This window comes from Chaetodon trifascialis, chromosome 8 (genome assembly GCF_039877785.1).
Source record: "Chaetodon trifascialis isolate fChaTrf1 chromosome 8, fChaTrf1.hap1, whole genome shotgun sequence".
NCBI lineage: Eukaryota > Metazoa > Chordata > Actinopteri > Chaetodontiformes > Chaetodontidae > Chaetodon > Chaetodon trifascialis.
In genome coordinates, this window is record NC_092063.1 from 10,020,002 (window position 1) to 10,043,992 (window position 23,991).

General features: G+C 41.0%; 5 protein-coding genes and 1 long non-coding RNA gene across 8 annotated transcripts; 2 read left to right on the forward strand and 4 right to left on the reverse strand.

Annotated features, from left to right (window-relative positions):
* Positions 1-305: 305 nt before the first annotated feature.
* On the forward strand, positions 306-1,888 carry ognb (osteoglycin, paralog b). Its single transcript, XM_070969227.1, has 6 exons — positions 306-439; positions 570-648; positions 904-1,068; positions 1,160-1,362; positions 1,481-1,573; positions 1,718-1,888. The coding sequence occupies exons 1-6, from the start codon at positions 341-343 to the stop codon at positions 1,886-1,888; spliced, it is 810 nt and encodes a 269-aa protein (XP_070825328.1). The 5' UTR covers positions 306-340.
* LOC139335573 (ubiquinol-cytochrome c reductase complex assembly factor 5) lies at positions 345-4,651 on the reverse strand. Its single transcript, XM_070969228.1, has 2 exons — positions 4,369-4,651; positions 345-2,619 (listed from the first exon to the last, which is right to left on the reverse strand). The coding sequence occupies exons 1-2, from the start codon at positions 4,520-4,522 to the stop codon at positions 2,528-2,530; spliced, it is 246 nt and encodes an 81-aa protein (XP_070825329.1). The 5' UTR covers positions 4,523-4,651; the 3' UTR covers positions 345-2,527.
* A 1,017-nt stretch (positions 4,652-5,668) lies between these two features.
* Positions 5,669-9,206, reverse strand: kctd6b (potassium channel tetramerization domain containing 6b). Of its 2 annotated transcripts, XM_070968213.1 has the most exons (3): positions 8,949-9,206; positions 7,444-7,546; positions 5,669-7,339 (listed from the first exon to the last, which is right to left on the reverse strand). In XM_070968213.1, exons 2-3 carry the CDS (start codon positions 7,468-7,470, stop codon positions 6,653-6,655), a joined length of 714 nt encoding a protein of 237 aa, XP_070824314.1. In that variant the 5' UTR covers positions 7,471-7,546; positions 8,949-9,206; the 3' UTR covers positions 5,669-6,652. The 2 variants fall into 2 exon arrangements, with proteins under 2 accessions (XP_070824314.1, XP_070824312.1); XM_070968211.1 differs by lacking the exon at positions 7,444-7,546 and having other exon boundaries at positions 8,949-9,097.
* LOC139334928 (uncharacterized) lies at positions 8,596-17,491 on the forward strand. Its single transcript, XR_011602408.1, has 4 exons — positions 8,596-8,707; positions 11,032-11,085; positions 11,598-11,733; positions 16,831-17,491. It is a non-coding gene; the product is annotated as an uncharacterized lncRNA (long non-coding RNA).
* On the reverse strand, positions 9,191-12,254 carry abhd6b (abhydrolase domain containing 6, acylglycerol lipase b). The gene is made up of 8 exons (XM_070968210.1): positions 12,129-12,254; positions 11,563-11,719; positions 11,037-11,150; positions 10,808-10,940; positions 10,044-10,201; positions 9,857-9,911; positions 9,658-9,758; positions 9,191-9,539 (listed from the first exon to the last, which is right to left on the reverse strand). The coding sequence occupies exons 1-8, from the start codon at positions 12,251-12,253 to the stop codon at positions 9,360-9,362; spliced, it is 1,023 nt and encodes a 340-aa protein (XP_070824311.1). The 5' UTR covers position 12,254; the 3' UTR covers positions 9,191-9,359.
* Positions 15,567-23,567, reverse strand: slmapb (sarcolemma associated protein b). Of its 2 annotated transcripts, XM_070968208.1 has the most exons (10): positions 23,494-23,561; positions 23,118-23,177; positions 21,036-21,164; positions 20,855-20,929; positions 20,464-20,766; positions 19,765-20,035; positions 19,422-19,593; positions 17,896-18,030; positions 17,311-17,398; positions 15,567-16,904 (listed from the first exon to the last, which is right to left on the reverse strand). In XM_070968208.1, the coding sequence occupies exons 2-9, from the start codon at positions 23,167-23,169 to the stop codon at positions 17,315-17,317; spliced, it is 1,221 nt and encodes a 406-aa protein (XP_070824309.1). In that variant the 5' UTR covers positions 23,170-23,177; positions 23,494-23,561; the 3' UTR covers positions 15,567-16,904; positions 17,311-17,314. The 2 variants fall into 2 exon arrangements, with proteins under 2 accessions (XP_070824309.1, XP_070824310.1); XM_070968209.1 differs by lacking the exon at positions 17,311-17,398 and having other exon boundaries at positions 23,494-23,567.
* Positions 23,568-23,991: the final 424 nt, after the last annotated feature.

Here is a 23,991-nt window from a genome sequence, read left to right on the forward strand (position 1 = left end):
TTTGTCACTCAACGTAAAATTTAAAAGCAGCGTTGCTTAGGTTTACTTAATGATTTGCCTATAATCAACACTTTAATCATCGCTTGGTGCTCCATATGTTCAGCTCATCATCAACACTTTCTCTAAACATACAGTGCATCTATATAGTCTTTAGGATCAACCTGACCACTGAGAGCAACATAAACACAGCACATATTGAGTTAACGTTAGTTTCCTTTTCTTACTCAGCAGTATACTGGCAGCTTAATAAAAACTGGACGGAAAATTTTCCTGCTCACATGTACCTCAGGTCCCAGCCTTGCAGACAGTGCTCTCGTCTCTCACCAGCAACTGAGACACAATGATGCAATTAAGGACTTTAATTTTCACGTCTGTTATGCTCCCATGGATACTGTCTTCTGCGGCAAAAGATGAATACATGGAAGTAAGAAAACCAAAGGTAAAAATATCTTTTCGGGTTTATACAGCGTGTAAATGAGCGGGTGGAAGAAATGCATAATAGTCTTGAGTTGTGAGAAAAGTATAGCTATTATGATGATTTTTTTTATTTATTTTTTATTTTTTTACAGAAAGACATTGTAAACTTTCCAGACTATGATACCCCTCCAGACAGAGACACTGACCGAGCAGTAGTTCCTAAAGCCATTGGTAAGGTTTGTTTTCGACAGTTTTCAACAACTGTTTCAAAGGCGATTATGCAACACGTGCTGAGGCATTCTTCCACATTTTTGTGAATGTAGCTAAAGCCCATATTATGTAATAATGGGGCTGATCAAGTGTCCTCATCTCAACTGTGTGTAGAGCATTTTAAGCTGCACAGTCACGTCCCAAAGACAAATGAGATCAAATGAAAATGTTCTTCTGTAAAAACAAGGTGATGGAACGACACTGTGATCTTTTCAGAGCTGCCGACATGTCTGCTGTGCGTTTGCCTGAGTGGATCTGTTTACTGTGAGGAGGTGTCCCCTGAAATGTCAACTGTCCCCGCGCTGCCAAAGGAAACTGCGTATCTCTATGCACGTTTTAACAAAATCACAAAAATAAGCAACAGAGACTTTGCAGACATGGGTAGATAAAAGTCATTATAATGATCAACTATAATGGATAATAACTAGAAAGAATGTCACCTTTCAAGCTCTGTGTTTTGTTTTTTACCCAGCCCCATTAAGAAGAATTGACCTAACTGGGAATCTCATCGCTGAAATTGACGATGGAGCTTTTTCAAAGCTTCCCAATCTTGAGGAGCTCATTCTGGCAGAAAACAGACTGACTAAACTTCCCATTCTGCCCACCACACTAATATCACTCAATGCAAATTTCAACAAGCTTAGAACCCAGGGTGTAAAGGCAACTGCTTTTAAAGTAAGTTCGCAATCAAGATCTCATTTTAAATGTTGCAGACATCATGTACTTAACATGTGTTTGGATGATTGATACAGCAGGCAGCCTAATGCAAAAGAGCATTTTTCTGTTATTGCAGAAACTCACGAGGCTGGCATATCTTTGGCTCGGAAACAATGAACTGACAGCAGTGCCCCATCTTCCAGAGTCTCTTCACGTTGTGCACCTGCATGTAAGTTCATCTGTAATTCACTGCAATCATAACAATTAATCAAGGAAGCTCTGTAGAAGCAATTAGAGTTCTGTCTGCTGAGTGGTAGCTACACAACGGGCCAATTTTGTGTCCTTAGACTGGTCTCCTGTGTCTGTTCCGCAGAACAACAAGATCTCAACAATAACAGATGAGACATTCTGCAAAGGTAACACCAGTTACTACATCAGGACCAACATGGACGAGGTGAGACTGGATGGGAACCCCGTCATGCTGTCCAAGCACCCGAACAGTTTCATCTGTCTACACGCTCTCCCTATTGGATGGTACAACTGAAATAACCAAAGCATGCTTTTGGTAAACCTTGGAGGGGAAGTACTGTGTAAAATGAAGGATGCACATACATAGATAGTACAAATAATATTTGCAAAATACAGTTCTTAAGTTACATTTTATATTAACAATCTACCATACAGTTCAAGACCTCTTACAGAAATTATTACAGAAATTGTGTCTTATTAAATGCTATCTGCCTGTATTAAGCACACCTGTGCCAAATCATCCAAGATGTCCAAATACAAAGAACCTTTGCATTTCCTTCTTTTATACCAATTTGGCTGAGACTGTTTTGTCTTGGCAGATGTTTTTGACATAACACATCAACATAGACTCTGTAAAATCAATATATGACCAGTGCTGAGATTTTTTCACTTGACTTCACATCAGTAATATTATTATTACTCATGTTTCTTAAACTGAATACCATATAAACAATAAAACCTGCATGTTGGAAGTGATTTTTCAGCCTTTCACTCTGGACTCCTTAATGACATTCATAACTGTGACACAGTTGTTGTAACTCAGTAACATGCTATGACATCCATCCCGGCCTGCTGGAAACAAGGAAGGGAGCAAGAGTCCAAGAATGTGTCCTTAGACGACACAAGTGAAGTCCATAATAAATCCGACCGTCGTTCACTTGGCTGCAGGCTCATTGTGAACGATCAAACCATCTGCTATCTTCTGCTGGTACTCCCGTTCTGATTTTTTCCTTCGGTAGACATCATCTGGAAAAACAAAAACAGAATTAAGAGACTGAAATGAGACAGGACTACTGAGGCTACATTGTGAGTGGTTCATGCTTGCCACCCATGTTTTATTAACAATATGGCAGACAATTTGGCTTGTCATAGCTGGGAAAGCACAGATGTAATTAATACACCAATGGTGAGCCAGTTCCTGGATGCTGGCATGGCTGTCTGGAACACTTAATGGAACTGATCCATCTTTAATGAAAGAATTAGTTTCACATAGTCAATTAGTTCCTGTGAAAAGGACCTTTAAGTTATCCTGCAGAATTTTTGCAAAGTTAAAAAAAAAACAGAGTTTGTGACTGCAACAAATATGTAATAGGGAAAGTAATGAGAAGCTGAGGAAATAAACTCGGGATGGGAGTCTGTTCTCTGCACAGGAAAACATGTTTCTCTATCCCTACATGGCCTCAGAATACTACAGGATAAAATATGAAGGGCAGCTTTTTATTTCATTTTTTAAAACGAGGATTTTAATCCTTTTAGCTCTCCTGAAGTGGCACATTTGAACACAACAGGAATGAAGGGATGTGGGTTCAGAGAGAGTAGAAACATATTCTGGTTCTTCTGAAATCTTTTGACTGATCCATTAGTACATCTACCCTCCACAGGTGCAGCTACAGACATATCAATGAACATCAATAATGTGATGTACACTGATGGAAAGTGCATTTACTCGAGTCCCGCTCTGAAGTACTGAGAGCACTTATACTTGAGTCTGTTTCTTCATGTTCTAATCAGTACTACTACTCTACTACATTTGTTATATAAAGAATCAGAGATCAGTTTATAAAACATGAACCACTAATGATAGATAGATAGATAGATAGATAGATAGATAGATAGATAGATAGATAGATAGATAGATAGATAGATAGATAGATAGATGTGTCATTTATGTCACTTCTCTATGTCACTTCAATTTATCTTTAAAACGTTAAGTACATTAAGCACACACTTCTGCACTTGAGTGCAATTTTGCATGCAGTGATTTTCTAATATTGTGGTACTTCTACAGAATGAGATAACCACTGGTGATATCTATTACAATATTATCGCATATTATGGCTGCCATATTGTCTTGATGTGCAGTATGTTGTCACTTCCTGCAGTCTGCATCTGTAGCTTATGTGACACCAAAAATATCATTACTTATACTGAGGTACTAAGTCAAAAAATACTGTGCTTTTTATCTGTCTGTGTTAGCAGCTGTGAGTACTGTGTCCTCCAGCAGTTTAACCCATCAGACTGCCTGCACTGTGTTTCCTTTTTCCATCTTTCTGTCACTTTTACCACATTTTCTAAAGACAGTGAGGCAGAGAGGAGAAAGGCTGGAGTACAGGACAGTGTGGGGACATATCTGAAGGTCAGCGAGGGTGTTGTGTCCCAAATCTCTAGATAAACACAGTCCAAACAGCATGTCCCCTCCATTCTGGAGTGCAAGTTACTGAAACATGTAACAGGGCTTTTTAAACAGAGTGAAGAACTTAATACAGCCTAATAAGTCAGACTGAACTAAATGCAAATCAGACAAGGAACAGCTCTCACTTTGAAAGTTTTTGTCTGTTATTGGTTTTTAGCTGCCGTTAACAAATACTCAAGAGGTAACTTACATACATAGGCTAACAGCGGCTAGTAGCCGTCCCCATCATGCTAACGTCCGCTAAATACCAACTAAAACCAGGGCTTTGCTAATACGAACACAATTTATCATTTTACACTCACAGAAAGTCTCTCTTCCTATCCTAACGTTGATCATGATCCACTCCATGACACCTCCGATGCAAAAGAAGATGGGAAGGAACCTGTATGTCCCAAGAACACGTTTACCCGGGACGAGGTCCAGAAGATAGGCGAGATTTTTACTCCTACCAAACATCCTGACGAACACAAATACACAAGTCGTGTGTCGATAGACGGTCCGTACTGTAGGGGTGAAGCTCCTGCCCTAAGCTGTTAAGCACGGACCTTTTACATGTCCTTTACAAACATGATGGAAGCCATGAACGTATGGGCGCTTGTTTTGTTGCCTGGCACCAAGCAAATGAGCGGCATTGTCTGGAATTTCCTGGAGCCTACGGTAGTTCTGACGCTGGAATATAAAACGAACGCACCCAACAAGAGCCGTAACATCCGGTTTTGTATGCGCGTGTACGTTGCGTCAAATTATGTGATAAAATGGAGTTAAAAAATTGAACAGCCCAATGAAGGTTTCAATGTCACAAAACGTTAATAACTTTGTTTTTCTTCTGTCCACACATTTGTGGAAGAAAAGATCACATAAATAGGTGTTTAAATGAGACAAAAGTGTGGTCACTGTAGTGTCACATGTTGTTTGCCTTTGTAGTTTTAGAAAAAATAAATGACCACTGGTTCAGTACTGACAGTGAAAATTTGTTTTCATGGTCTGTGCTGAATGTCTTTGGGGCAGATAGTCGTTTATCGTCTAATTGCTGTGCAGACAATATCAGCAATGTCACTTTGATTTAATGATATGGAGTTCGGCAGATTATTAAAGTGTGACTGTCAGTATTGTTTGGTCTGGTTTGTTAAATTGACTAATTTATGGACGTTTCAGTGTGTTTCCAGTTTTCGAAAGACTTTTCTATTGGGACTCAATAAATAATCTGAAAATAGGTCACTGGGTGGAAATCAAATAATCCCACTGGACTGGCAAACGAAACAAAAAAATGTTGGTTTCAACATTGGAAAAATTCTTTTCTGCTTATTGTAGTAGCTGCAGTTACTGAAACATTTTCTTCATTGCATTCAAATTACTCAAATTAGTTTTTGGACAGGGCACATTTGTAGCTGCCATCTATAATTTGTACTTTGCAACAGACCTACATCTCTGCCAGCAAATATTTTATAGATTTCTTTTAAATTGATGTCACATTGCTCAAGTACAGATAGTGGATTTACGACACTATTTGTCACATCCTTCTGACTTACAGTAAGACCTGTAGTGCAAATGTTAATTGAGACAAGGTGAAAAGTTCAGCCATAAAAAAAGTAAAATAATGATTGACAAATACACAAATGGGTTTATTTTGGCTGGGATGACCAAACACATCACTTTTGATATGAGCTCTAAAGTGTAACAGTATGGCACAATACCACAAAGCGCACACAGCAAATACGTATACATACACAAGACACTCAGACACATGCAACAACGACTTGGGTCTTAAGAAATAGTACCATACAAGGAGATTATAGAGAACTAGGAGACTAATTTTAAGATCTACTGTAAACTCATTAAGAAATTGGGCTAATCAGAATTTATTATCATTATAAAACAAAAGTATCCTCCTGACAGCTTGGGATCAAAAAAAAAAAAACTAAAAATGTTCAGTGTCTCTGTCTTGTCCAAAACATGACCAAGACAGCTTGTGTGTGGGGTACAAATCTTTTCAGTCCGTCTTTTCCCCTCAAATTGTGACCTAAATTTACATGACATTGATGCTATATGTAGGCATAAAGTCTAAAATCAGGGCTACCTGTTTACAGTCACTTTATTACTGACTTCAGAATAAACAGATGCAGGTACTGGAACCATAATAAATCACAATTACTCTTATTAAAAAAAACATTGTACCCATATTTTTAGCATCATTTGGTTATAATATAGTGTCCTACGTGGATAAAATCATTGCTATGGGGTCTTTCTGCTTCACAGGAATGCTGTTCTTCTTTTATAGGCCTTTATCTCAGCAAAGTATTCATTTTTCAAGAAATACTAAATATGCAGCGGCAGCACAGATAAGAAAGTGTTCCAATAAGATAACACTGTTACAACTGAAACAGGTGAATAAATCAAGAATTTACATTTTCATTGTTTTTATCTGTTTCTATCTGTCTGGACTTCTGCACTGTACCACACTGAGGGAAAATCGTTATCAGTGATACATTACTGAAACAGGGCTCAATTCTGTTCTTTTCTGTCACAATTTGTGTAAAATGAAGACAAATCAAACACTAACGTCACCTACAACACCCGTGCTGTAACTCAGTCTTCAACTTTGTGAGCGGGTCTGCAGAAAGTCCAGTGATGTTCCACCGTGTTCTCGTTTGCACGCTCACTCATATGATGCACACGAGTGTTGCGGATCGTGAAGCCTTGTTTCATTATGTAGTCCATGAGGTGAACCCTTAGGGACACCTCTTGATGGTAGTCACATGGTCCAAAGGTGAACGACACTTGGCAGTCTCTGGTGTCCATCATGTGTTTGTTCCACTTAGTGAAGTTGTTGGAAATACCTTCCAGCAGGCCGTGAACCTTCGTAGTTATGGTTAGCTGTGTGATGATGACAGCGACTGGGTTTGAGTATTTTGAAAGTTTCCGAGTACTAGAGAGCTCCACAACCTGCTCGAAGATGTCGGGAGGGTACAGTGGCTTGGGATCATTAAGGCACTGGATCAGAGGTTCGATCTGGTAGAAGTCGGCCTCTTTCCTTAGGAGGTCTGTCTCTGTGAAGTCCACCGGGAGGGTAAGTTCAGATGTCCGCAGGAAGTTCAGGATGTACCGGAAAAGTGTTCCATCTCGATCGATGAAATAATTCCCTTGGGAATCGCGAGTTGTGGGGAAATCTCCCCGGAACATAGCACCCAGCATAGAGTCTGGGTATCGCTGTAGGGTGGATAAACTGGTGGTGTACAGGTGGCCTCCCACGTTCAAGGTAACAGGAGTAGTCATCTAGGGCAAAAATGCAGAGAGAGGAGGATAAAAATCTCATGTTTATCACAAACAAACATCTCACATCGCTCTTATTTCTAGTCTGACTTCCATGCATTTCTTACCCTATGGCCCCAGTCTCCATTATCCATTTGTAGAACAATACCCACTTGGTCAGAACCAAAATAGAGAGGGAACAGATATGGTTTTTGCTTACTTCAATTTCACCTGTGGAAAAAAAAGTCACATTAACATGAGCTGTGACATAGTGTGCAGAAAATGAGGGACACGGTCACAGACTCAGTCAGGACTGCGACTAACAACCAGTTCCATTGTGGATTAATCTGCCCATTATTGTCGCGATTAATCGATTAGTCATTTGGTTTATATCAGAAAACTGTGAAAAATGTTGATCAGTGTTCCTCAAAGCCCAAGATGATGTCCTAACATGTCTTTTTTTTGGTCCACAACCAAAAGACCTTCATCTTACTGTCAGAGGCGAGTAAAGAAACCAGAAAACATCAACAATTAGGAAGCTGGAATCAGTTTGTGACTTTTTTTTTCTTAGAAATTACTCTGATTAATCCATTATCTGAATGGTTGGTTAAATTAATAGTTGACAACTAATCAGTTACTTGTTGCAGCTCTTGACTCATTCAAATCATATCGTTCATTTTGTGTGTGTGTGTGTGTGTGTGTGTGTGTGTGTGTGTGTGTGTTGGATTACATGAGTACAGTACATGTTCTCTCTGAGAGCCTGATTACTGCTTGCTTTGTGGATTAAAAGAACACACTGCATTAGAGCACTTGTGAGTTGTGTTCTTTGCATTCACTTAGACTTAACTTTTCAGTGTGCATGCTGTTTTTAACTCAACAGTCTCAGTGTAAGGTCAGTGTAGTGGCTGTCTGGGAGCTTTTGATCATACTCCATCATCAGAAGATGGAATTAAAACGTTCAACCTTAAGGCAACGAGGCTGTGAAGTGCTCAGAAAATAAGGGACTCTGAGCATCTGCATCTCCGTAACATCTGCTGATGAAGATAGTGTGATATTAGCACCAGCACCCCAGCACCTCCTCATATTGGTCAAGACTCAGGAGCAGAGGTGATTCATCATCATATGTCACAATGCCTCCGGGGCGAATTGAAAGTGAAACTTATCGCCGCTGAATGAACATAAACCCATTAAATTAGATTTTGTACGTTTCCCAGTTAAACAGCGACAATGCGAGTTTACTATCCAACGTTAATGACGTGGTGAATGCTAAGGAAGCGAGCTAACGTTAACGTTTGTCTAAGAGGCAGCTGGTGTTAAAAGTAGCCATCCAACCTCTTTCCACTTTCTCTGCTGTGAAAATGAAAGAAGCTGGCTAACGAGATGACATCGCAAGTAACAATTCTTAAATTACAACAATTTTCGTATTAAGTTGGATGCACTGAGCTATGCAGCACTTCATACAAAGCGAGTACCACACTGGATAGGTAGCCTGCTAGCTAACTGCTAGCTAGAGAGCTAACATAGCTAGTAGTCCGCGAACCATTGACGTTAGCCGCTGTTACTACCGAGGTTAACGCCGGGGTCTTAATTAAGACTGTCTGGAAGTAACATAGACGTTAAAACAAAGCCTTACCAGCTCGCCCTTTCCGCTTACTCCCCCTTTATTGTACAAAAACAGCAGCCTGCGCTTGGCATTTAACGGCTCAGCCACACATTCATTGATGTTTGCCGCTGGTCGCATCGAGCAGCTGTGATCGGCTCGAGGCTGCAGTAAAACTGCGCACACAAGGAGGGTGAAGGAGGGGAGGAGGTCCTGCTGCAAGCACAGGCACCTCTGCATGAATACACTCACACATCTGAACACAGCCACACAGATACACGCACTAAGCTTTTATTATCATGATTGACATCGCTAAGAAATGCGCTAGCACTATAGACCTCGCTCATTGTCTTGCTGTAAGATTTTCAAGCTTACGTATGCATATCACGTACAAGGGACATGTGAAGCATTGCAGTGCAAAGTGATAATTAATAGCGTTTGGATTCAGCAAGATTTCTTTGCGCCACCTCTGGCGTCTTGCTGCAAAATGATGAACTCCAGGATGAGTTTAGCTGTCCGACATGGCCTCTCCATCACCACAGAGTGTCCACAGTTCTCCAGCAGGTCCACCCTGCATCCAGGCAAGACCTCTGCAATGACTGTAGCTCCTGAGACATCCACCACCTGTCCAAATACAGGACAGATATCACACCTATAACCTGAAGTTTGTATTCAGCCGCATGCATTTTACGATGAATTTAGAAACAAAAGACTGCTGGATCACTGTATTATCATAGATTACCTGGTCTTGTTTGCCCCATATCACTTGTAAAGGTGCAGCGATCAGATGTAAGTGCTCCTGTAAGGCATATCTTGATTTCTCATCAACAATCTCCATAAACACTAATAAAAAAAGACACAAAGTTACTGGTAGGTCACATGGTCTATACGGTTCACTTACATGGGAAATCCTAAAATGTCTCACACCAAAATGAACTAACCTTCTTGGTAAAAATTGTTGTGCGGCTGCCGAACATCTACCAATCCTTGAAGAATCTAAACAAAGCAAACATGTTTAAACATGGTTGCCTTTGACAAATGCAGTGAGGTGAGGATTATTCTTTAACTGTTTCTGCGTGCAAACAGAGTGAAGACTATAATGCGTATATTTTCAAGTGGAGGCCTGACCTGCTGAGGGATTTTAAAGCGAACATGAGAACAAAGTCTGAACATGTCCTCCATCTCCTCGGGGGTTGTAGGGATTAACGGGATGTTTAACGTGTAATTGCTGTGCTTCAGGTCCTGCAGATGATTGTCAAATTTGGTCTCACATGGGTGTCTTATACCTGCAGGATAAAATGAGTGTTTTGTGATTAGAAACTGATGATGTGCAGTCACATTTTGTTTGAAACCGTGAATACAGGTAAACAAATGAAATGTCAGAAGCAGCAAATGACTGTGGGCATGAAAATAACGCATGCTCTGTATGAATGAATTTGCTTTTGAAGGAGCACTCCAGCTATTTAGTGTTGCACATACAAAAAGTTGGGGGATTTGAAAGAGGAAAATTCAAAAAGAACACAATCAAAGAAGCAGAGGCAGAGATAACCAGATGCCATAGTCATATTTCCATCACTTTTGGGGACATTACACAGATTTACATTCATTTTTATTCATTTACTTACCATAACCATAACCACTACTTGCCTACCCATAATCCTTATCCTAACATTAACCCAAGTCTGATGATTTACATTATGGGGACCTGTATTTTATCCCCACAATGTGACTGTGTACAAAGATTTATGTCCCCACAACATGAGTGGACACACACACACACACACACACACACACACACACACACACACACACACACACACACACACACACACACACACACACACACACACACACACACACACACACACACACACACACACACAGTGACTGACCGTCTGGACAAATGAGCGTTATGCTACAGATCTCTGAGGGGTAGCACGCTGCATAAACCCCGGCTACATTTCCTCCCATGGAGGTTCCAACCAGATGGAAAGGCTTCCTGTTTAAGCGAATGGTTTCCACAAACTGGGAAGGACGAGGGACAAAAACAGATTTTCAGTGGAATGATTTCGGTACCTGACAAATACGTCCACATAACTCATTGTTCTCTCTTCAGTGTACCTGACGGATCCTTCTGACCTGTCCCTGAATGGAATAATCCTCTGTGTTGGTGCGTGTTGTTCCCTCATGGCCAGGCATGTCCACGCACACAATGTGCAGATGTTTTGGTAGATACTAGAACAGTAGAGAGAAAGTAAATCTTAAAACCATGACTGTATGCACTGAAGCCAAGAAAGGCCGTAATAATTGGACTTTCATATTCAACTGAACATGCACCTAGTTGTGAAATTTCATGTTAGAATTTAAATATCACATAATTTATAGTATTGACATTTCTGAATTTGTGATTTGAATTCTGAGTTCAAAAATTCAGATGTCAGTCACTCATCTGAATTTTGACCTGACTACAGTATCTTTATCTAACAAGCTTAAAATGTTGTTTTGTTTTGTTTTGTTTTGGTTTTTTACATGATCTGGAAATGTCAAAGAGGGGAATTCAAACCAGATAAGGTCAAATGGATAGTTTTTCAGAGTAAACTATTTTTTCATGGCAACAAACTGTTACATTTAGTGTTGCAGAGCTGACCTTGACCACGCTGAGCCATGTGTCTTTGTGAGCAGAGAAGCCGTGCAGCATTAAAATGGAAGGTCTCATCCCAGGTTTTCCTCTGTAGGCGTAACAGAAGCGATAGCCGCCGCAGTCTGCGTAGCGCACCTGCAGGCCCAGAGTCCTCCTCCAGTACCTGAAGAGGCGCAGGTATGTCTGAGCTCATACACAGAGACATGCCGCACTGGAATTTCACATTTTAGCCACAAGATAATGAGCTTGGATTCAAATTTTTATGAGCATGTGTTGCCAGCATTGCCATTTTCTTCACAGTACTGTTCAGACAGATTAAGGGTTTCATGCTGAGGCAAATTTTGGGATTTAATCCAACACTCACAGGTCATCATGCAGCCATAAAAAACACAGGGGTCTTGGGTTTGAATATTTATCTCAATGTAAACAACATAAAGCTTCAATTATGGCCTGGAGAAGGCTGATAATGGAAAATATAAGGGAATAAATGAAGGAACTGGTTAATAGGTGGCATTCACATCAGTTAATAAACATATAAAGTGAATGGAGGAGAACACAGTCATCAACCTCACCAGTAATACACTTTAATAAGTGCGGAGGGGCAGAGAAGGACAGAAGCAACAAAGGCCAGGATAGGAATAGCCAGTGTTCCCCCCGCAATGAAAAACAAGTTCACCACATCTAGATCGGCTGCCATGGCTCACCTATAGGAACATTACACACACACACACACACACACACACACACACACACACACACACACACACACACACACACACACACACACACACACACACACACACACACACACACACACACACACACACACAGACAGTATCTCATGAGCATGTCAGCTGCATCCATACAATGTTTTTGTGGAGGTGGTAAATTACTCATCAAAATAACACATGGAACATCCTGCCATGCCACAACATGCCTTTTCAAAAAAAGTAAAAACTTACTTTTCAGATTTTTATCCTCCTGGTGTGACTGCCGGTTTACCCGCAATTCTGCTGATCAGCTTGCAGATGCTTTAGTTTATCTGCAGGTATTGTTTGTGTGTTGAAAGCAGAAATAGGCAACTTATCTTCCTGAAAGTTGAAATAAAAAAACATGTCCCTGTGGAGTGCAGTTGGTCCCGGCAGATTATCTTTGCCCTGGATAAACTCATTGATTATTAGTCATCATCGGGGAAACCGGGCCACCACATTATTCGGTCAATCCTTTAAAGTGAACGTACAGGCCAGACTTTGCTCCTGAATGAGTCCAGGTCAAAACTCTCAGCAATAAATTATACACAGATGTTCTGTACATCACTAAAGCTGCAATAAAGAAATTTACATGACAATACAAAAATACACTTTGTACAACAATGAAGGATAACTGCTGTGAATTACACAAAATATCTACAGCAGTCTTTTACAACAGAAGCAGCTAAAGTGAATAGAATAAATCTACAAAAAAGAAATTGTGTGTAACAACTGATTATTAACCAACTGCTGTGGAAACAAGGTATACAAACATGCCCCCCTTGCAGTGGCAGGATCACGTTCTTTTCACAAGTGTCATTTCACAGCAATTCGAGCTTAAAATGGCAAATGTGTGATATTTAGCGAACACTATCTAACACTGTTCCTCACAGCACATTTCCACAAGCTTTATTTCAATTCGTCTTGATGAAGGTGGTTTTCAGGCCCCGGCTGCTGCTGCTGTATGATCATCAGCTTTTGCTTCGGAGTATGAATCACAAACTGAAGAAGTGTTTGATGTTGAATAATTAACAGGACAAATGTGGTATTTTCCTGCCACTGAAGACAGTTGCTGTAACAATGCTGCATCACTGTGAGAATCATAGAAGACCCGGCTTTTTTTAGGTTCTTTCCAAAACCTCCTGCTGTTACTGCTCCAGGTTCTGTAACTCAGAGGAATAAACACCAGTTATGCCATAGAAACATTACTGATGAGCAGAACTTAGAGACTAACACTGTACAAATAAACATTATTCATTTGCCAAATGAATAAGTGTAAATATATGCATGTAGCTCTAAATTAAAATGCTTTATTTTATGGTGCCCTTGAGTCCTACACTTACCACTGGGTGTCATGATAGAGGCAGACTGTGGAGTGTCTCTGCTTTGCAGTCAGGAGTGAGGATCTGAGGGCTTTGTGCACAGACCACTGGGTGTCATGACATCCACAGAGGATGAAGCGTCATCAGCTCCGCTTCAGTTGACAGTGAAGCTTTGAGGGATTTGGGTACAGACCTCTGATCCAGCTGTGGAGTCCAGATTTTGACCTCTGTCTTAAACACTTTTTCTTGACTGAAGGGAGGACACAGAACTGATGAACTCTCAGAGCCTCATCATGAACATACTGCCCCTGAGGTCATACTGGCATGATACATCCCAGGATGTCCTGTGTAGCAGAATGCCTTAAAATGAGGTTATTTAAAGGTCCCTAGCAGTGTTTTACATGTGCTTGCCTGTGTATTTAATGCATACAATTTTACATTGCATCACAACTTTGAGCAGATAGTAAGTTATATTTTCTGAATAAGAGGGGAGATGTTTGTATAGAAAGATTCAGCTACACGTACAAAGTTAAAATCCTCAAGAGCAAACCCCAACTGACCCATCTCCACATTTTTTCAATTCAAGCTCAAATATTGTACAGCATCATAAAATACACATGTAAATTAGAGCTAATATGCGCCCAAGACTACACAGTGAAAATACCATACCAGCTGCCATTCTGCTGCATCTCTGGTCCACTACAGATGACCTACATACAAAGTAGAGCAGAACAAATGGACACGGCAACTCTGCAGAGAGGCTCGCCATGCGTGGGAATGATTCTCACATTTGGGTTTATATAGGACGAAGAGGATGTCCTCAATCTGCGAACATACACAGTGCATTCCCCAGGTTGCCCGAGCTACGGCCTCACGTCACATTAGCCGCATCATTCTGGTCATCACATCGTAGGCAGAGAGGCATCATTGGCGCAGCAAGGCCTGCAGGATGGATGCGACAGAGCCAGTGTAGCACAACAACAAAACAAAACAGGGTCAGATGCGTCACGATGGGCGACTCAGTGGTTTCCTCCAGAGCTACGACATGACAGACTTGGCAAAGTGTGAACATTTAGAAACAGGCATCCTGTTGAGAAAGAAACTGCATCCTCTTCCAGAGGCCTACCATCAGTGTGGTCAGCCTGCTTAAAGGGCATATCTGTGCTTAGTGCTTAACCCTATAATCTTCCAGCAGATGTTAAGTCCCCCGCAGTCAGTAGTCACATTAACTCAGATTATCCAACTCTGATCAAACCCTTGTAGTCTAAGCAGCCTTAAAACAAGAGAGAGGAGGGTTGAAACAGCATAGGGGGGTGCTGTTTGACAAGAATCTGATGTGATCCCTGCTGTCAGTGGCTGAATCCTCTGACCATGACAAGGCATATATATGTATATATATATGTGTGTATGAGTATTTTTCTGAACCTGTCATATAGGTCAAACTGCAGGCCACTATTACATCTGTCCCAACGTTGCGTGTATTCATCGTACCGCTGTGTATTCTGTGGGTACGCTTGGTTTTTTCTGTGGTGCGTCGCTGATCAGCTGACATAAGCGCCGCGCTCACCTGAGAAAACCTTTCTTCAAGGAGAACACTCTGCTCCCGGCTGTCAGCATCAATCAGCTTCTTTAAATGCCATCTGCAATACAGAGCTTTTAGAGGAAGGTAAAGCAGGCAGTATGGGATATGAGAAGATTGAACCTAACAAATTCTGTTGTTGTAGGGTAGATGATAAAACATCATCAAAACACATTTCCCTTCTCCTAATGTTGAAAACTTAAGAAAAAGAATTTACCTCAGATATACTGTGTGCAGCTGCACAAAGGTTCAGATGATTCAGAGGATGCAAAACCTACAGTAGCAGGTCTGACCTCATCTCCATAAAGCCTGGTGGCTTCAGTGACCTGCTTATGCAATGACTCTAAGGTGCAATTATGAGGTTAAGATCTTTAATTGAAGTCACGCTTACATTTTAGAGCTGTTATTCATGTACTGTAAACCCAAGAAAATATATTACTTCCCATCTCTTTACAAAATACATAGATTTTGTACTTGACAGACTTTCAGAAATACAGCAAATTGATTAATAATAGACATTGAGATTTTCCACAAAAATCATATAATGCATGCAAATATATAATCATCAGAAAATCCTGAATACCAAATTTAGGTCTGATCTTATTTACAAATTCAGATTAGTGTTATTCCAGTTTAAAAAAACACGACATTTCAAGTACGACACCAGTTTCTTGTTTTGACTAATGGTACGATGTGATACAGTATCACTAAATTAAATAGCATGCATTTAAATTATATTGTGGTGTGTGACATAATGCTGGCTCCTGACTGACTACTGACATAGTGAATGTGTGATGCTAGGATGTCTGGGTGGCAGATGATGTACAGTAGCTGGCAAAGGAGCAGAAAAAGTGGAATAAAAAAGCTAATTTAATACTTTATCATTACCATTACCGTCTATGGAAGCTTATCTTAAATGGAAAGCAAACTGTCACACATGAGTTGGGTACTTACAACCCTCAACTTGGCTCTGATAATGAAGGAAAACCATCTTTCCAGAGTTTACATATTTCTCTCATTTCAATTATCGTAATGAAAACAGCTTTCAGGACCATTAATCACGTTTGGCAGAAAAACGGCAAAATGAATTCCTCCTCAAATACCCTCCCCAGGTTGCTCACAAGTGGACGGTTGTTGAAAACAACTCATGTTTTGTGTCTGGGGCATTCATCATACACTCAATCAGGAGCTACATTACTGTGACAATATTTATTATTCTGACAGTTACAGAGATGTGTTACATTTAGGGAGGTTCAAACTCCAGGTGATCCATCTAAAATATCATATAGATTTAGAATGAATTAAGTGTGCAGATTATCTTTACATTCATTAACGGATAATCCTGTAAGTCACGATAGTAAACAAAAACAAGACCCAGATAGACTTCCTTCAAATAACAGACGTACAAACTTATTCATTTGCACACAAAACTGACATTCTTTTATTAACCTCTGTCATCTAAAATAGAGCATCTTAAAATTAAACAGTGTTAAGTATGAGCCCTCCTAATTAATAGTGCAGATATGATAAGGGGGCAAGTGCAGAGAAATCTGATGACAAATATGGATTCACGTGTGGTGTGTGTATGTTTGTGTGTATGTGTGTGTGTGCGTGTCGCCCTCAGGTCCTGAAGAGCACAGCAGCAGTCACAGCTGTTAGAGCCACAGCAACCACCGGCCCCCAGATCATCCATGGCTTCTGAAAAAAAAGAAAAAGTGCGACACAGAAATGGAAACATGAGCGTCACCACATGAAACCCGCCCATCCAAAGACCGCCAAAGCTTTGACAGAGGGAGCTTGCCATTGAGATCAATGCATTGCACAGAGAACACGCGTTAGCTCTTTCAGATAAAGATAAGCCCATCATAAGCCAACTGAGAGAAACAGTTGTTAAGCATTAGCCATCCAGACAAGACAAACAGATGTCAGATGTTTGAACTGTATGATTAGAGAGGTTAGAGTTTCTAAGACGTCAATATCTGGAGTTTATCCCCCCGAGGAAGGCATTCTGGGGAATTAGGAAAACCAGATTAAATCATGCAATGATCTAAAGACACTGATGAGAATGAAAGATGTAGGCCGACTTGACAGGAGTAACGTGTACCTTACTACCACAATGCGCCGAAGCACCAATACAGCAAAGCCAGGATAAGGCCGATGACTATGGCTTGAACAGGCAGCAATAGGGATGTCTACAGAATGGAAGGGATATTATAGTAATCAACTGCAACGGGACATACTTTAGTTGGGTGTAGCTTTATTAATAAACCCCTCAGTCAAAAGTCTGTGTCTGTAATTGGTGTTTGTACAAAATCTCAAAGTCACACACGGCTGTCAGTGTCTAAAAGCAACAGTAAAAGACAGTGGATGAGTAGAGGGGAGCAGGTGTGCTGAGAAAAAAAATATATATATACATTTATTGTGAATCCTACAAAAGATTCACCTTTTATGCCGGAGATATTTCACAAAATAAACAGATGTTAAATGCACTGTTGTTGCGAAATCTGAAGCAAAGCTCAACTCAAGGTGTGTGCTTCTTATGCAAATAAAAGATATGGTGTCATTTATCATTATTTCTACCCTTCATGCACTTCTTAATATATTATTTGTCAAACAGTTCTACAGGCTTTGGTTAAGACAAAAGAATGCCTTCTCCTTTCTGCTGAATGTATGACAGACCAGCACTCACCTTTGTTCCTTTCTCCTGTAATTCCTTCATGTTGGCTTTGCACTCCTCGAGTTCATCTGTGAGCGACTGTTTTTCCTGCTCAGTCTTCTCATATTTCTCCTTTAGGTCTGACAGCTCCGTCTTAGCCTCCTCACACTGCATAAAGCACATTATCATCTTTTACTTCAATTAATCACAAGACAAATTACTTTCATTATATTTTCATGGCGAATTTGGCTAACGAGGGAGCGTGCTGGGCCCAGAAGTGAGTACTGAGTATTGCTGATTGATTTAAGATGCTAAGTGTTTCTCAAAGGCTTTGTCCTCTCGCAGGGCTTCACAGGACGAGCTCACTCTAAAAGGGACACTGTGAGAGCACTCAGTTTCCACTTTCATTCAGTGACTGAAACAGCAACACCACACTGGGGTGAATGACTTGTGGTTCAGGATGACTTCATCTCTGCTTTCTGCTATTCAACAGAGCCCCTCCTGTCTGGGTGTCACAGCAGTGGCTCATTCCCATCCAGTCTGCTCAGCCCGACTGGGAGCGTACAGTAGTATGCCATGGTCAGCAGCAAGCTCAACCTCTGTTAGGCATGGGAGAGAGAGCTCTTTTTAACCTTGGAAAAGCATCCTCCAGGTGTTAAGCACAGCCTCTGATGCCCAGAGCAAATAAACATTAGGATTAGATGACTACAGAGAGCCGCTGCCTGGCTGATCGTCTTGTGAATGCATCACAACTTATCCTAATGTCCTGAATGGCCACCATTATGGTATTAATAGACTGTAAGATAGGCTACAGTGTCAAATTATGTATACAGGCAAATGAATTACTAAAGCAACATAACACACTACATGCGATCAGGGCCTGCCTCAAGCATGTCAAAGCAGAAAGTCCTAAGTTTAGGCATTGAAGCAAACTTATCAACTTTCTTAACTGGAAAAGTCACCATGAAGCCATCATTAACTGCAGTAAAATCCATTTTAAGAAAGAGGATTGAACACCATTTGGTGATTTGTTTGGATTTGTTAGTGCCTTGCTCACAAATAATCTTTACTACAAACGAGGATGAACTCTAAATGGAGATATACCATAGTACTAAAACATACTGGTTCAGCATATTTGATGTTTGGTGTCACAGCTTTACCATGACAATGGACCAAGGACTGTATCAAGGTTTTGACAATATTATTACCATAATCAGTACAGAAACAAAAAATATACAACATACTGGCTAGACAGATTAATGCACAATCATGTACTTGTGTGTTTAAGTAGAATAAACTTGACTTGGAGCCTAAAATGACACAAAGGGCTGCATTTGTGTGTGAGCCATTATGTGGCCAGTGTCGACAGCTGAACTGGTTACAATGGACCTACATCTGTTACATCAGTGGCAGGACTGAAAAATGCAACTGAACAGCAACAAGTGTGGACAAGGTGTAACTGTCAGGTTTGAGGGGAGAAGTATTCTTAGCCTTAGAAATAATTCCTGGGAGGGATTCTAGGATGCTTGACACTTGGTTGATGAATCTTGAGAACATACCTCTCTCTGCAGAGTCTTGCTGCGGCTGTCCGCTTCATCCAGCTGGGTTTGCAGACTGGCGCTGTCCTGCTGATGCTGGAGCTGCAGTGCCGAAAGTCTCTTCTCCAACTCCTGCTGGGATCTCTCCAGGGCTTTGAGGCTATTGCTCAGCTCAGCATTCTGGGCACGCGAACTACCAGAAACAAAATAACACGCAGTTCAATTGGTGAAGGATCATACAAAGAGAGGTGTGTGGTATACACTGGAGCAAAACGTGTTGGAACAGCGTCAAGCAAATGAGACAGAGGCAGCACAAAGGTGGGGGTGAAGTGGAGCTCTGGATAATGTAGCTCAGTGCACTGACCTGGCAAGGTCCTTCTCCAACTGCTTCTGTTTCTGCAGCACTGCCTCCTTCTCAGAGCGCAGTGCTGCACATTCATTCTGCAGGTTGCCCTTCTCTTTCTGGAGAGTCTTGAGGAGTTCGTCTTTCTCAGCTCTGAGGGAAGAACACTCATTTTGCAGGCTGCTCCTTTCCTTCTGGTGCTTATTGACAATGTCCTGTTTTTCAGATCGGAGGGCAGAACACTCCTTTTGAAGGCTGTTACACTCCACCTGCATGGACTGCAGCTCACTGGCTGTAAAAAAAAACAATAAAAAAATAATGCAATGGTGCAGAGCAGATGCTTTTTTCTTAATTGGCTTACAGATTCAATGAAAACTAATTCTAATAATATGTGTAATACTTTCTGTATGCTTGGACATGCGAGTGTACACCTGAGTATATACTGTAAACAAGTCTCTCAGTGAGTCTCTCAAAAGAGCCAATCAAGAGGTCCTTAAGTAACATGTTCTTGAGTAGTGATCAATGTAAAGATTTGAGAAGAAGAGACACTGCCTGAAATTTAATTTAGTCATTTGAAACTGATCTATTCTACTAGAAAACTGTCTTGTTTACATTCAATGCATGTACAAGATGACTGCAATTGTGTCAGCTACGTATGTGTCCTTTTTACCAGCTATCATCATCATATTTTGTATTATGTGTATTTGTACAATACAGCACCTTGTATTTCTGCAGTTTTCTGCCACTGCTTGCTCTGTTGCTGAAGGTCACGCTGTAGGTCGTCAATCTCATGCTCATATTTGGTGGCAGTCTGACGCCATTTGTCCAGGTCCTTTGAGGCCACTGACAGGTTAGTCTGGATAGCAGTAACGTCACGGTCTCGCTCAGCAGTGGCTGCCTCCAGGGCACGTTTCAGTGCCTTCACCTCATCGCGTGCACTTTGCAGCTCGCCATGTGAACTGGAGGATACGTCTATCTGCTCTCTGAGAACGCCCATTTCATCGTGGAGCTGCTGCAGCTGGCCTGTCCAAACCATGTTTACTCTTTAGATTAGTAAATATTTTCATGAGGATCGACAAAAAAACTTTCCAATCCACAAACACAAACGTACCATGAAGAAGTTTTATCTGTTTTGCAGATTTGTCAGCTTGTTGTTTGTTTTCTTTTCTCTCTTCCTCCAGGATACCTATGAAATATAACTGCATTATTTCATGCATTTGCAGTTGTCTCAGTGTGTAGAGTATAATGTGAAGACACTGGTGTGTATCTAACATCAAAATGAGCATTTTTACCTTGTAGCTCCATGTATTTGTGCTTCTCGGTATTAACCTGCTTCTGAGCCTCTCGAAGTTCATCATTCAAGCGCTGGATAATCTTTTCTGAGTCACCGGAAGACCCCATGTTTGATCTTGTCAAGTCATCTGATAATGACATAGACAAAAGAAATGATTATCCAAATAAGAAGATCATTCTCCAAACATGAGTGTATATAGCTGTATATAAGGGTAGAGCTTCTTATCTAAGTCACTGGTGTGCATACAAAGAGATTAAACTGTAACGTTTAAGCCATGATGATAGAGGCGGTAATGATGGCAATTCAACATGGTAAAAATAGAAGGATAACTCAAAGTTGCACCATGTTAATTTTGCCTCAGTCCCAAATATTTAACCAGGGCTGACATACTAGATGATTTCCCAAGATATTAAAATGGGACTATTACATAAACTAATTGCTAACCCAGAAATAGACACAACTGCATTATCTGCATTTTCTATCCACGCTTTCATTTCCAATTGTCCATTAAACCAGCAACACATGAGTCTCTGTCACATCCACATTACTGTAAACAATACACAAAGGGAATGGACAAGCCAAGGTTGTCAAGGGTCTGTTGTGTTTCCTAGAGGTGGAAACAAACCCCACAAATACTTGGGCTTTGCAATGCTCAGTGAATATTTTGATCCCCTAATCTACCATGGCTAGGAAAAGAGATGACCTCATCTCACGCTGAGCATTTGGCAGAGGGGACAACAAGAGTCAGGACAGGTCAAGCATGTGCACCATAAATGGACACATCAGAGGACCGAGACTGCCGTGAAATGCCGCATTTGTCATGAAAACTGTGATTTCACTGTGTCTGGCATGCACGGCTACACAAACACACAGCACAAATATACACACATATTGTTAATAGTGCTACCAGATGGCATTGATAAATGTCCCTAAAATAAAAGCGTATGAAGAGACTGCTCTGGGCTGATGGCACTCTCTGTCTCAAGCACATGACCACCCTGCTGTGTGCCAGACAAAGGATGGGTGGTCAGTGCAATGTGTGTATGAGGTTGTGTGTTCCTTCACACATGCATATGTATGAGTGAGAGTCAGAATGTGAGTGGGCTCCGTGTAAGTAGGGTGGCCTCAGCGTTCAGTTTGTGTGATAGATGAATGTCCTCCAGAGAGTACGAGATCACGAGAGTATTTGAGATGATAGCGTGCAACGTGATATCTTTAGTAACATTAGTTATTACAGGCATTATGTCTTAATGTCAGAGACTGACACCTGACAAAGTAATAAAGGGATTAGTCTGTGTGTAAAAATACCTCTCTGACTAGTTGGGGATATTGAGCATCACACTGCCTCAAGTGACGACAGAAAAAAAAAAATGTAGGAGAAGTCTTTTTTTAGCTCAAGTGCTGAAGGCTAGAGCCATCATGCTCTATCTTTCCCCGCTGTCCGTTTCCTTCCCAGTGAATGTGACGGTGTTCTTTAACGGAGTCAGAGGGTTAGCACTGCTCGCACAAAATGCTGAATATCTGCTGATCAAACCGCCAGGAGAGGTATTAATTTACAGCCACAAAATGTGCTGTATATGACTGAAACGGAGAGATGTCCTCATCATTTTTGAAATGACTGAGACAGTGCTGTCGTGAGGACAGCGTTGGTTTTGTGCTGCCTATATGCTGTGCAGTGTAGCATTACAAATTCATTCATCATGCAAAATTGATTCACTCACTGATATGCTTGCACATTGCATGGCATTATCCACTGTGTTCTTTTAATAAGCCACCCTAAATGTCACCAACACACATTTGTCAGGTGACGTGTCCTTTGTGCAAAGAGACTCCCATCTTCTAATAACATGTTGACACCAGAGAAATCAGCCTCTAAAACAAGGCCATCTACATCACTGTATGCTCTCAAGCCAAGCAACTGCCCTTACAGCTACAGACACTCTTCTTAAGCGTGACTCATGCTTTTCTCTCTCTCCACATTGGTAAGATATGCTGTGTCAGGTAAGAGCCAGGAACAGCAAAACAATGCCAAGACACTTCAATTCTGAGTACGTTTTCAGAAAAATACAAATAGGGTTACCTTTGATGAGTGATACATTATTCAAGGGATCACTCAGCTCTTTCTCATCCATTTGCTTATCTGCAAAAATAAAAATAAAAAAGGTATTACTACATATTATGTACAGAAATAGATATATAGCGCCTGACAACGTGGATATTTTTTTTTTTTTGAATAAGCATCTTAACTACATTATTGAGACTATGGTTGATGTGGTTGTGGTAAAAGATTTGAGTAGTTTTAAAAGGTCAACACAAACTGCATGCTCATCTATGAACATAAGTATATGTAGAAGAGGCAGCTGCGATAGTTGCTGATAAATTCCCTTGGAGGACTAGGTCACTGAACACACACAAATAAAAAGGTTAAGAATGATAATTTGGCAGGAATATATTACCTTAAGTGATCCAGGAGCTACAGGACTCTATGAGCTGAGGCTACAGCAGTCCCTGACATGAAGAACTCTTCTCCAACTATCAGATTTTTTCAGATGCGAAATGGAACAGTCCAAGCAGTGAGGGGGGGGGGGGCACCGAGGGAATGACGGACACTGTGTACCGGACCTCTCTGCTATTGCTGGACTGAAGCCAGTGAAGGCAACGTCTGGTTGAAGTAAGTGAACAAATACCTTGAGTGTGATTAAAATGCTACTCTAGAGCTATGTCAGATGTGTGTCCTCAAAAACACGACCCCCCTCTGTTTTGTGGCTGAGGTCCCCAGCCCCTCCACACTAGGTCATGCATCCGAGTAGGGCATCTCGGAAGCTGCAGCTGCATACTGACACAGAGGGGTTTTGTTCGGGGAGCTGAGCTGCTCTCTGGACAGTTGGTACTGATGTAAAAATCTACAGGATGACACAGAAACAGGAGAGGCCAGTGTGTCTCTTGTTTCGCTC